At 38.6% G+C, this 13,256-nt stretch overlaps 1 protein-coding gene across 4 annotated transcripts in view; it reads left to right on the plus strand.

Annotated features, from left to right (window-relative positions):
• The window catches only part of WDR7 (WD repeat domain 7), a 377,480-nt gene extending 364,510 nt beyond the window's left edge, over nt 1–12,970 (plus strand). For all 4 annotated transcript variants that reach the window (XM_004059459.5, XM_055368194.2, XM_019014016.3 and 1 more), the window contains 2 exons: nt 4,245–4,349; nt 10,177–12,970. In XM_004059459.5, coding sequence (XP_004059507.1) covers nt 4,245–4,349; nt 10,177–10,380 — 309 coding nt within the window. In that variant the 3' untranslated portion in view covers nt 10,381–12,970. The remainder of the gene's footprint in view (nt 1–4,244; nt 4,350–10,176) is intronic.
• The last annotated feature ends 286 nt before the right edge of the window (nt 12,971–13,256 follow it).

Here is a 13,256-nt window from a genome sequence, read left to right on the forward strand (position 1 = left end):
CCCTTAAAGAAAAAAAATGATGAGACCTACAAGTAAACATAAGATGTTCTCTTTAATTTTATTCAACCTCAAAGTGGGTTGGTTTCAAGTCCCAAACTTGTCATTTGGAAGCTGACAGACCATGTGAGAGCAGTTTTAAAGAGAATATTCTAGAAAGTCATGGCTTTTATTGACACTGACCAAATCATTTTAGAAATTCTCATTTCTGGTTCCTTCTCTGTACAACTGGGTTAATTATATTTCTTTGCAGAGCACATTGAAAATGTGTGTTAAAAACTGTTGGGTACATTAAGTATTGTTCATTATTCTGCTTCCCAGTTCCTTTTCTTTAATGAGAAAAAAGGGTGGGGGTGTTTAACAGTTCAACACTCTATCTCCTGCTAGGAATAATTGCTTGATTTTTTTTTAATTGTTTGTAGCACTTCCTGAATTTGATTAATTTCTTTATATTCCATTTCTGTCTTTTCAAGACAGCAATTTCTTTGACTAAAAATATAACAAGGCATGATACTCATTCGCATATAAAAAGTCTACCAAACCTCTATTTATGTTGAAACTTGTTTGTTTTTTGGAAAATGTTCTTCAAGGTCTAGCATTTGAGACCCAAACCATCCAATCCGCTCCATCACAAAGCACTTAAAAGTTCTGTGCGATCCGCACAGCTGCATCTCTAATGCCAGAGTAGAGGTTAAAGTCAGTTCAGGTGGTGTCTGCACAGATCTTAGAAGTTCAGAGAATCTGAACAAAAGACAATGGCAACATTTCCATTACAGTGAGGGCTGAAGCACCTCTCAGGCTGAGATTGTAATGAACTCACCAGATGTACCAAGCCATTTAAAACAGCGAACTTCCCTGCACTGCTTGAGCAGTGCTTGCTCTTACGAGACAGCAGGTCTGTCTGTCAGCTGCAGTCAGCACTGTGTGGTTTTTCTTTAGGTTGCTTTGAAAAGCCAGCCCTGTAGGGCACCTAGCAGCATCATGCTGTGTGTGTGTGTGTGCATGTGTGTGTGTGTGTGTGTGATGTTCTGATCCAAGATGTAGTCCCCCTTTGTCCAAAGAAGACTTTCAAGAAAGTTAGACTCAGTATATGACAGGACTTCAACAACAACAAATGAAAATGGAACAGTGATGAGTAAAATGAGTAGGAGGAAGTATTTATTACTTGATCTATATAGAATGAGCATAAATTTAGTTCTGAGTTTCCTGGCAGTAAAGCAAGACAGTGTTAGGTTATGTAATTATTGTTACATGATAAATGAAAGCAACAAATTTATCTGGAAAGACAAACATTTTCCCAGCAGACAATTCAGGCTGAACTTATTTCCCAAAATCTTCTTTGAGAGACACTTAAATAACAATGATCAGTGTCTTCAGCTGAAATAGAAGTACCCTTCACGTGGATGTTTTAAATACTCGCCAGAGGAAGACAAAAAATGGAATATTTAGAGAAGACTGTTCTGAAGGAGCAAATATGGTCCCAGTGAGTCTGTTTTACTACTTTTACAAAAAGCTAACTTGCTAGCCTCAAAGAAAGGGTTGTGAATGTGTCCACTGGGTTGTAACATGCTTTGGACCTGGTGGTTTATAGCCTGCTTACTGTTATGTTCTCTAACTTACTGAAGCAACCTTCTGGTTGCTGATTAAGGAAGGATGCTAATCTGAAGGAGGAAGGCTTGGCATTCTGTTTTGAAACTGAGGGTCCCAATCTCCAGAAGGAGGCTCAGTCCACCTCTACACAGAGTTGGGCTTTGGGGGCTTTCAAGAAGGGCCAGTTTTTCTTAGAAGAACGTTTAATCTACTCACAGTTGTAGATGGATATTAGGATCCCAGAGCATGGAAGAAACTTTGAATTTTGAATCAAATATTTGTAATAGAAAGGTTGCATTAAATGCCAGGAGGGACCAGGTGGGAAATAAGTGAGCTGGGCAGCCTGGTACACAGGTCTTCTTTTGTGTCAGTGCTGGGCTGGTGAAGTGAAGAGCACATGCTCAGGCTGAAGTGCTCACCACCACTCAGCCCTGGCTGATGCTGCCACATGTGAACAGAGGCCCAGTATTGCCCGATCCTCCAGTTTTTCAGGAGAGGCTGGAAATCTTGATTTTACAAAAGATCTGATCAATTAGAAAGATGGGCTGAAAAAATTTGTTTTTTTGCACTTTTGCAGGCCAAACCAAACACATCTATTATCTAATTTCAGGTTAAGGGTTTTGAGTTTGCAGCCTCTAAGTCAAGGACTTACTGTCCTACTGTCTTTACCATAAAGTGTCCTCAGATTGGCCCAATAGAATTTCAGACTTTTAGCAGAACTGAATCTTGATGTTAAAAAACAGTTAAAAATGTTTTCCCAATGAGCTGATTAAACTGACCTAGTAAGTGGGAATGGACCACTTTTTCCGATTTAATTGGTGAAAGGCTTTTTTCCTGCCTGAGTGGTTCTCATTCCAGAATAGTTCATGGTAAGCTGGTTTCTTGCTATAATTATGCAGCAAGTGCACTCCATTTCTTAAATTAGTACATTTATGGGCCAGCATCATGAGTAATCACATCTATTTCATCAAATGCCACAGTCTGAAGTCTGTGTTTGTAGGCAACCTGGTATGCTACATGATGGTGATTCTGAGATATGTGATTAAGGCAGAGTTTTGGAGAAGGGTTCATTGAATAGTGTACTCAAGTGATTGAGTTATATGACTGTTTATATGTGTCTGGTCATCTCTAAGCAAGCAGGAGTAACAAAAATATTAAAAGTATTGAATTGTTATATGCCATGCATTGTGCAGAACGCTACGTATTACCTCATTTAACCTTTACAAAGCTCTTTGAGTTAGATATTATCATTATGATCATCATCATCGTTCCTACTTTACAAACATGGGTACTCTGCGATGTTAAGTTCCTTAAATAACGTGGCCTTGGGTTCCACAGTTAGTATGTAGTAGAGCTCACAGGCAAACCCAGGAAGTCCGGCTCACATCAATGCTCTCTCCCTGCCCAGAGCCCAGTTCTGTACCAACATAACTTTTTTTTTGAGTGTTAGAAAACAAGTGTTATTTGGGACACCACAGTCCCTTGAAAGTCTAATGACAAGAAAGGACAGAATGCAAAGGCAGCAAGGAATGTGCTTGTGTCCCTACCCCTGTTTTCCCTCTTCTTCTTCATCTTAGGCATTCAGATATGTAATATGAAAAAAATCTTCTGAAATGTCCAGTACCTATGGGCCAAAACACGTAACAAGCCTGATGCTCCCACTGAGACTCAGGGCTCACAATTCTTTATCAAAAATGATAGCTGGAAGCAAACCTGTCCTGAGTTTTCTTAGTTTAAGGGCACACATTTCCTATTCCTTTCTAGACAAAGGGAGGAGACCAACCTACAGCTTGTAAGCCAGATTGAATATTGGTTATTGTGGCAGAGGTATGGTTTTAAATAGTTCAGTACAGGGAGATGAATACAATATTATGCTAATTTGCTTAGTATCCAATGTCTTCTGTAATTATTAATATCATCAGACTTGAGTATTGTTTTTATTAGGAGGGACCTTCTATCAAAGACCTAGTCTAAAATACAACTTCCTTTTTATTATTCATGGTTAAATCAATGATAGCTATCTGGCAGAGGTTCAAAACTATCCCTGTTAACTTGTTTTTAATGGTATTTGATTTATGTGTGTGCCCAAACCTCCCACATGTGTGTGGATGTATATTTGCTAATTGCAGCTATATACATTTAAATACAGTGTTATTGGTAGAAAATGAAGCATAAAGCATGAGCAGTGTATAATTATTAAGGAGATGAAATTATAGTCTTTAACTCCTTCCAGAACAGGGATTTTTATAACGCAGCTTTGATTGTTTTTTATTTCAGATGAGCAAAGTTCCTGGATACTTTTGGTGATCAGTTTCTTACCTTTCTAACTAATTGTAAAATTCTTCCCTGTGGTGGACATAAATGAATTAGCACATTGGTTTGCCTATTAATATATGATTTTTCTTTGGGCTCATGCTGCCCTCCCCAACTAGGAGGCAGGTGGACACCTCAGAACAAGATTGAAGCCCTTGGAGAGTTCCCTCAATGAGAGAACGTCTGTTGCTTTGCTTATTTTTCTGAGCTGATTTTATAAACAAAGAAGATAACAGCATCTAATACCCATGACGTAACTTGTTCGACATTGAATGCATTTGTGTGTGTACTTGTAATTGTCCTGTGAAATGCTTGTCATTCTTGATATCTGAATTTTATTTTAGACAATCCATGGACACAAGGGACCAATCACTGCAGTGGCTTTTGCTCCTGATGGAAGATATCTTGCCACCTACTCAAACACTGACAGCCACATTTCTTTTTGGCAGGTAAGAGTAGATGCTCCAGGGTCTTAAAGCGTATACTGCGTGATATGCCTTTGGTAGTAAGCCTTCCTGTTGCGCCTACCTGCCGGCCCTCCTTCCTGTCCTCCCTCCCTCCTTGCAGCAAACATCCAGTCTGTATTGATTGCTGATGACGTGCCAGGGACTAGCATGCAGGGTGCTGAGAATACAATTAGCAATCTGGAAAGAGGGACATCTGCTCTCACGGAGCTTGCAGTCTGAAGTAGACATACATAAATAAGCAAGTAATTATGGTCCCAGGGGAGCCTGAGAATAAGGTTGTGGGAAGGCTTTTCAGAGGAAGTGACACCTAAACTGAGGCTTGAGTGATGTGGAGGAAGGGCTGGGTGTTCAGGGTGGGTCAGGAGGTGTGGGTGGTTAAGAAGGGGGCACAGGCGCACGAGTAGCCGTGAGCAAGGGCCAGCGTGTTTGGGGGCCTGGCCTGAGAGGAATCGGGCAGGAGAAGCCTCGCTGGCTTCAGCTATTCATTTACACGAGGCCTTCACACGAGGTCCCTGGGTCTGTGACTCTAACAGGGCGTAGGGCATAGGATAATAAGGTGTTTTCCTAGAGTTCACCTCATGTCCCTTTTATAATTATCTCATTTTTCTTTGCATTCTGAATTTCCCACATAATACTCATAATTCTCAAACTGTTCAAAACATCTCTTAAGATCTCACATAGTCTTTGGTAAGCAGTTCATGAGAATGCCTATGTTTAATTCTGAATAAAATGAACATTAATTTTGAGCAACTAATTTTGGCAATAGAATATGTTTGATCCTCACTGCTTAATTTCTATCCCATCTTCTTTTTAATTACCTTACTCTTTTAGTCCTGAAAATTACCAAGAAATTAAACATTACCAACACCCCCAAAAAAGTTAACTTAAAATTTTGTTGTTACCTTTATTTTCTTAGAATGCCAGTATGTTTTATGAGATTCAGTTTATTGCTTTGAAATCTAAAACAAAACAAAATAAAAGTTTAAACAAGGCTTCAGCACAACTGGGTGATAGTTGAAAAAAATCAATAGGTAATAAAATGTAAAATGGATACAATAAATTACTTAATTAACAATGTGCTATTAAAGCATGACAACTTCAAAATCTGTCAGACTTCTTCTACTTTTATCTAATTTAGTTTTCCAGTTTATTTTCTCATTAGCCTTTCTTCCAGAATATATCTCCAGCATCTTAATTCGCTCATATTAAACTCCCTTTATCAGAGATCTCACCCAGCCCTCATTTTCCCAGTGAGTATCCACAGCACTGGTGTTTTCCACTCCTGAAATTCCACAGTGATTCCATTAGGTGTCCAGAAACTGGGCTTTTGCAGCAGTGGTTCTTTAAGGATTTTACCTACTGATTTTTTTGGGGTCCCCCCGCCCACCACTCATGTCTAACTCAATGGCCTCTATTATGTCAGCTGTACCTTCATACAAATTTTCTTTTATTTCCTGTTCTCTTGGGACCTTGGAGGAATATTTATATAAAGCTCCACTCATTCCACATTTATTGGATGTCTGAGTGGTAGGTACTGGCCTGTGCGTTAGAGACACAGAGATCAGTAAGTCATGGGTCCGTGCTTGCCAGAAACCTGTGTTCTGTCCAGGGTTTCTTCTTTGGAATAAACAAACAAAACATCTCTTTTTTCCAACTTTCTTTCTGCTAAGAAAACATAATTTCTTATATAAGAAATACCTCACATATTAGCCAGATTTGAAACTTTTCCCAGTATTTTCAGGAGTATTTTAAATGAAATTTTCTAAATGTTAAATTATCTTTTTCCCCTTAGATCTTCAAGGTTTTATTTGGATATGCTCATCCCTTCCTTGAATATTTTTCTATTTATATCAAAATTACTGCCCAGGTCACTGATGGGATTATGGGTAACATCCTTTTCACTTAGAGACCAAGCTCGTTTATTAGATGGCTTCCTTTTCAGATAACATCTTTTCGTCTTCCACTTCCTCTCTGAAGCCTCCTGCTGTTGACTCTGGGCTTTGCCAAGCGCACTCACATCTGTGTGCCTGAACACATGGCTTTGCACACAGTGGGGCTGCAGCACATGTCCTTAATCCACAAGCTCACCTACTCCAAGGGCTGCTTCCTGTTATTTGCACATGCCAAAGCCAAAGCAGCCCAGGCAACACCGAGGTCATTCTTGCCTCTAAAACCAATGTCGGAATTTAACATACAGCCCATTTCTTCATGTTTATGTTATACCAAACTCAGTCTTGAAATTTTAATGGAAGATACAAAAACAAGTCCTTTCAGCTTTCTCAGGAAAATGCAATGAAATCTCTTCCAGAATTGTAGTTGTCTTATTTGAATTAAAAACAGTCCAAAAAACAGTATTAGATCTACTGCTGCTTTCCCCAAATGGGCTTTGGAGATTTATTTAGATACATGTTGTTTCGTTGTAATGATGTATCAGAATACTTTTATATTATTCCAGTAAGTGTACTGTAATATATTTTGAAAAGTTAATGAAGTCTTATTAATACAGAACCTTACTAAAGCTATCAGCTATTAAAATCTTTGCTGAGAAATGAGTGTTAATGAGAAATATTGGCTGGATAATTACTCAAGTGAGACTTAGTAAGGTCTGTGTGCAGCATTACTTACATTGGGAATAGCATTAAAACATTTCCTGTTGTGATGAATTATAGCTGTGTTTCTGTGTGTTCAGAAAATAATCTTCATAGAACCAGTTTTGTGAAGCATTTATTTTTGAAGGGAAGAAAAAAGACAAAGTTACATTTGAGTGAATTTACATTCTCATCTATCAAATGATGTAATTTGGCAGTCATTCAAGCCCTTTGATTTTCTAACCCCGTTTTCTACAATTTGAATATTTCACTTCTCTGTATCCATTGGCATTTGAGCAAGAGGAGGAGTTTGGTAATGAAATACAATCACAATTCTCTCACCCAAATCTTACCACCACTGTCCAGCAAATATCCTTTTCCAGAAATGCTGATAATAAATTAGGTAGATACTGGTTTCGTTTATTTTTATTTACTCCATTGTATAGTAGAATACTATTCAGCCATTTAAAAGGAATAATGCAAATTTGTAGTCATTGACAAGAGAAGACTGCCATCAGCATTTTGTTGAACAAAAAGGCAAATTATGAAACTACATTTTAATATAAGCTTGTTTATATAAAATTTATTAACTCTGCTTCTCTTCATCTTTATGTATATGTGGAGGTCTGGAAGGTTGTTTACCAAAATTTTAACAGTGACTGTCTTTGGGAAAAGATATTTCAGGGGTTTTTTGCTTTCCTTTTTGTACTTTTCTTTATTATTTGAATTTTCCACAATGAGTATTTACTGTCTTTGCAATCAGGAAAAAGTGAATGTTACCAAATCTCATAATTCCACATAGTTTGCATTCATTCAAGGCTCAAGATGTCCTTACTCGAGCATCGTTTGTATCCAGTTGCTGTTCAAGAAAACATTAATATTGAATAACAAAATTGTTAGTTGTTTCAGAGAGAGTCATTTGTCTGAGTTTATTGGAAAAATTAATACCGTTACTATAATACTTCACATTCATGCTGAATTTGAAGAGGTCATAGGGAAAGGATGATCTTGAGCAATGAATTTTAGTGAACATGGGGGTCTTTATTGTTCCACATGTTATGTCCCTTACAGAATTTCACATATCCCTATTCTTAGGCAGGAATAGGGATATGTGAACTATGATAGTTATGTCCCTTATAGAATTTCACATATCCCTATTCTCAGGCAGGAAGGCTATTTGACCCGACCAAAGGCATTTATCAAAGTAGGGATGGCTCAGGTTATAAGAGGAACCCAGTTGTAATGGCCTTTTCTAAAATCTTTACATCTAGAGTATTCCCATGAGATATTCTCTCCCTTTTCATGTTTAGCTCTCAACCCATTTTTTGTTCCTGGCTAAATTTGAAGAGAGGAATTAAAAATAAGGAAGTGTCTGAGCATTATATGCCCCTTGCCTTTTGAGTTACCAGCAGAAGTCAAGCTTCATACATATATTCATAGAAAATCCATAAGGAATGAAAAATACCTTGTAGTTATTTATCAACTGAGAAATTAGATTTTTTCTAAAACACACTACGCCTGTTGATGCCAGTTAACGTTAACCAGCAATCTTCTGGGTCATTTGGATCTATCAAATCAAACTCATCATCATTATTTATATTTTAACTATTTGGGAACATCCAAGAAAGCAATAAGGCATTGATTTTTATCTTCTGTGAAGTTTTTGGGAAAAGGAGAGAAGGAAGCAAAGAAACACGCTTCTGAAAGGGTGACAGTAAGGAACTGCCTGGCTGGAAACAGGAACCGAACTTTAACAGAAAGAGTTAACAATAACCATACATTTGGTTTTAAAATGTGACCTCGTACACTAGTGATTTTTTTTCACCTCTGTGTTGTGTTCGGCGCTATTATTAATGCAGGAAAATCAGTAACATTAGTCATCTTAAAAGGGTTATTACTCAAGATGATTTAAATTGTGAAAATGTCAGTGGAGCCTGCACACACTCTGCTAGAGATGCCATGATTTACGCCCTCTGACACCATCCTGCTGCTGAGAAGGGCTAGAAAAAGGAATGGCTTGTGTTTTGCACTGATCCACATGCAGGGGATGATGTCAGTGATAACACATCTTAAATGTCCTAGGATTTGCCAGAGTTTCGTGGATCAACCATTTGTAGATGTTGGATCATAATCTGCATGCTTCATGCAAATCTCTAGAATCTTACACGTCGAGATGGAGGTTATACTGGAGAGAAGCATTGGAAATGAAAATTAGTACAAAGAAAAAGTGTTATTTCCAAGGCTTCTTTCCAGATTTTCAGTATTCTTTCCATGTGATATTATAATAGCACACATGATGCTACTGAAAATATTTTAAGTAATATTTAGAATCTAAAGAAATCCTCAGACTCAGTTGCTTAGGAAACAGTTCACTTAGACAACTGCCATTCAGTATTTAGTACTTCAACCTGAATGCATAGTTGTTCATGATTCATAATTTCCATGTTATTTTTCATTTATGTGGCTGGATTAAGAAAACCTAAAATTTAAATCCAGAAAAACTGCCAAAAAGCAGAAATCATCAATTGATAAAAAGGTATTGTCAATAAAATATTAACAGCAGACTCTCCTTAGTATGACAGCAAAACAGTGAGGCACAGACATAGTGTTGAGATGAAATTGATTCTGGTTCTGCAGTTTATAATAAGCAAGAGCTTTCCAGAAAGCGAGTTTTTAAAAAGCAAGTGAAGAGTGAAGGTATTAGTAGGTGGGAAATGGGGGTGGAAGGGAGTCTTGAGCTTTATTTGATCCAATTGTCACTCTATCTACTGCTTAACTTTGCTTCCTTTTCTTGAACTAATTACAAATCCCAAAACTTGTCTTCGCTGACTCATCCTTCAGGGAGTGAGTGCAGTTAGCATTGTGGTAAAGAACATGAAAGTCTTCAGTTTTAAATATCCACAATTTCCAAATACCTGTGTTGTCTAAATGAACCATTTTATTAAGAGGTATAATTTAGCTCTCTTCCTAAAGATCCATGGACTCTCCTGTTGTCAGGTTCTACCCCCATAAAATTCCTCTAGATTTCTGCATTTACCGTAACAGCATCAGAACAATTCCAAGCACACTGAAAGGAACTTTTGAGAGGTTAAGAACAAGCTTAGGTGAAGGAGAATAACCCTGATGGAAGAGAAAGTGGCCAGGAGAGATCGACCCAGTCTCTGTGATAGGGAAAGGGAGAGGGCTGTTCAAGTGACACATGGGCTCTCCTGTCTCTCCAGATGAACACGTCACTGCTGGGAAGCATCGGCATGCTGAACTCGGCACCTCAGCTGCGCTGCATTAAAACCTACCAGGTGCCCCCTGTGCAGCCTGCGTCCCCCGGCTCCCACAATGCCCTCAAGCTGGCCCGGCTCATCTGGACTTCCAACCGCAACGTCATCCTCATGGCCCATGACGGGAAAGAGCACCGCTTCATGGTCTAACGCTGCTGCCTGCCGCCGTGACTGCGTTTTAGTTCTCTAAATTATCCAAGCCGATGTTGCTCTGTCCTTCCTCACACCAGATTGTTCCCAGGGGCCTGCCCACCCCAGTGCCATCCAGTGGCGCGGCCGGGTCTTGTCACTTGTGCATGCTTCTCAGGGGCAGAACCCGCTCGTGCCATCTGTCGATTCAGAGGCACGCACACATGCTCTGCAGGATGTGGCCATCCTGTCACCAGGTAGTTTTTCCCTGCCAGAGATGGGAGGGGAAAGCCAGCGGTTCCTGGGAACGCTCTTGTTGCTTGGTGCAACAGAAGCACAAAAATCAATAAACACTGTGATTGCACTCCCAGCCCAGATCAGCATTTTTAGCCATCTCAACCCCACCTCTGAAGTGCTGCTTGAATCTGGCCGTTCTCACACTGGGTGTTGAGGTCACGTGGCAGTCCTCATGATTGAAATTATTGCTCTTTGAATTACCTAAAATATTGTTTACCAAAAAGATTCTGTGTTTACATGTTCTTTTCTTCTGGTGATTGCTAGGAAATTACTCAATCCAATTTCCTAGGGTTTAGCTACCACCTTCTTTATCAACAGCTAACCAATTTGAGATTCATGATTAATTATGTACACAAAAATATTTTCCTTGTAGAAAATAGTTTTCCAGACACTTAGCCTTCTGAAGTGCTCATCTCTTGCTTAAATGATAGTATATTTACTAGTTTAAAATAAAAATAATCACTCCCTATGATCTAGTTAATGTAATTATCCAGTCACTGTAACTAATCTCTTGAAGGGACTTTTGTGATAAAGAGCCAAGTTCAGAAGCATAGCGTGTACCGAAAATGAAGACTCTCCTATCTACTGCTACAGATCCTGTTGAAGAAAGAGCTTACCCCTTTCCCCCGGAAACCTTGCAATCCTGTAGTTCCCATATGTGTGGCATATGTCAGTTATGAAATTATTATAATTCAGCCTTCAAACTACTACTGGTCAACTAAAGGAAAGCTAATAAGGTATTTCTTTTAAACAAGTATTCTGGAAAAGTAATAACTATGGCACAAATGTTCAGGAGTGTATATAAAAATATGTGGGCTCTCGATTTATTTGAGCAAACATTGCAATGAGGGTGTTCATTATGCTTCTAAGTAAGCTTTAACTAGATCACTTTCTTCTTATGTCAGATTGTGCTGGTTCTAGCTCATAATAATGAAAAAAATAGAATTATATTTTGTATGAATTGTTTCTAACAAACCTTGATCTGTATATACTTGTGAGGGGTTGTTTGGTTGCCTAATTGTTGATTGGTTGGTTAGTTGGGCAAAATCATTTATTACATGCAAAAATAGAAAATTATTTCTTAAATTCAGAGAAAATATGTGAAGTTTACAAAGGAACCAAAATGATAATGGGAGAATTTAGTCTTAAAAATTTAGGTTGTCAGAGTTCATCTAATATACAAAAAAGTAGGATCAAAGTCTAAGAACAAACATTGGTTATTTCACTGAAACAGATTTTTAAAGAGCATATTAAGAAATTAAGACCATTAGATCATCTCTTTCATAATGATATGATGTTATTTCCATTGACGGCAAATCTATACTGTTCCTTGGTTTTAGAGTTGGGTATTCTTTCAAAAGTGAATTTAGGCACATGCATGTACATTGTATTTATAAAGATTATATATGTAGTTTCCAAGGAAGAAACAAAGACCTATACAGTGTAGACTTTATTTGTTTGGTGAACGTGCTGTTGTGTTTGGCATAGCTAGAGAAATGTAAGGTAAACTAAAAGGCTCACTTTGTTTTCCAGTGGGTCCAGAGTCTTCTTTATACCCAACATATGTTTACTTTATGAACTTAAATGGAAATTAATTTATTGTAGACTACATCTCTATTTGGAATGATGAGGTAAATGTATACCTTAGCATTTTCTTTAACAAAAATGTTCTGTGTATCTGGAAAGAGGTGTGAGAGCAGTAGGCAGCCTGCCGCAAACACACGGATGGCTCCCACCACCACGAAGGTTGAGAACAAAGCCAGGGGGCCCAGAGGAGCAACAGCCCTGGGCCACAAGCGTGGGTAGGCCTTTCACGTATTCCGTCTGCACAGGCAACCAAGGCCAGTAGAAAGCTATGGCTGCAAAACCCTGGGGTGGATGATGTTTGATGATTAGACGGTCATCTCTAACTACTAAACTAATATCTGCATTCTTGTTAACATAAATCTCTCCTTGGCTATTTTAATAGCCACAGTCCCAAACTTCATCCCAGCTTAGATTTCTCAGCACTGAGGTAAACTTTGCATTGTTATCCCAGCGTACACCTTTAATGTTTTATTGATTTCACTGGCACTGTATTTGGACCTGTCCTTGTATATGTAGAGACATATGTGGCTTCATTGGTAATTTACAAGCAAAAGATGACATGACGTGACACCTGTATGAAAATGTAATGATTGAACTCCCTGTGTACAGCGAGTGAATTAAAATGTCTGCCTCTCCAGACATTTCTTAATGATTCCACTTAATAGACTCTATGTGTGCTGAATGTTCCTGTGTACATATGTGTGTTAAATAAAACAATTGTATTGAAGACTGTTTTTCTCACAATATGACCTTTTCCAGTGTTCACTCATCTTAAACATCCTCAGTTGAAATCCGTATGCTCCGCTAGCCCTGCTGCCTCTAATCGTTCATTTCCCTGGAGAGCTGGCTTGGGAAAGGCAACTTATTCCCAGAGGACAGTAGAGCAGAAGTGCAGAGATAAGCTCTCCCTTCAGAAACTCACTGGCACTCTCTGTGGTTTGGGCAAGGGCGTTGCATGCCTGTTGCTTTATCTCTACTCTACATGCTCCCAAATAGACTGGTAATGGCACCAA

This window comes from Gorilla gorilla, chromosome 17, assembly GCF_029281585.2.
Source record: "Gorilla gorilla gorilla isolate KB3781 chromosome 17, NHGRI_mGorGor1-v2.1_pri, whole genome shotgun sequence".
Taxonomy (NCBI): Eukaryota; Metazoa; Chordata; class Mammalia; order Primates; family Hominidae; genus Gorilla; species Gorilla gorilla.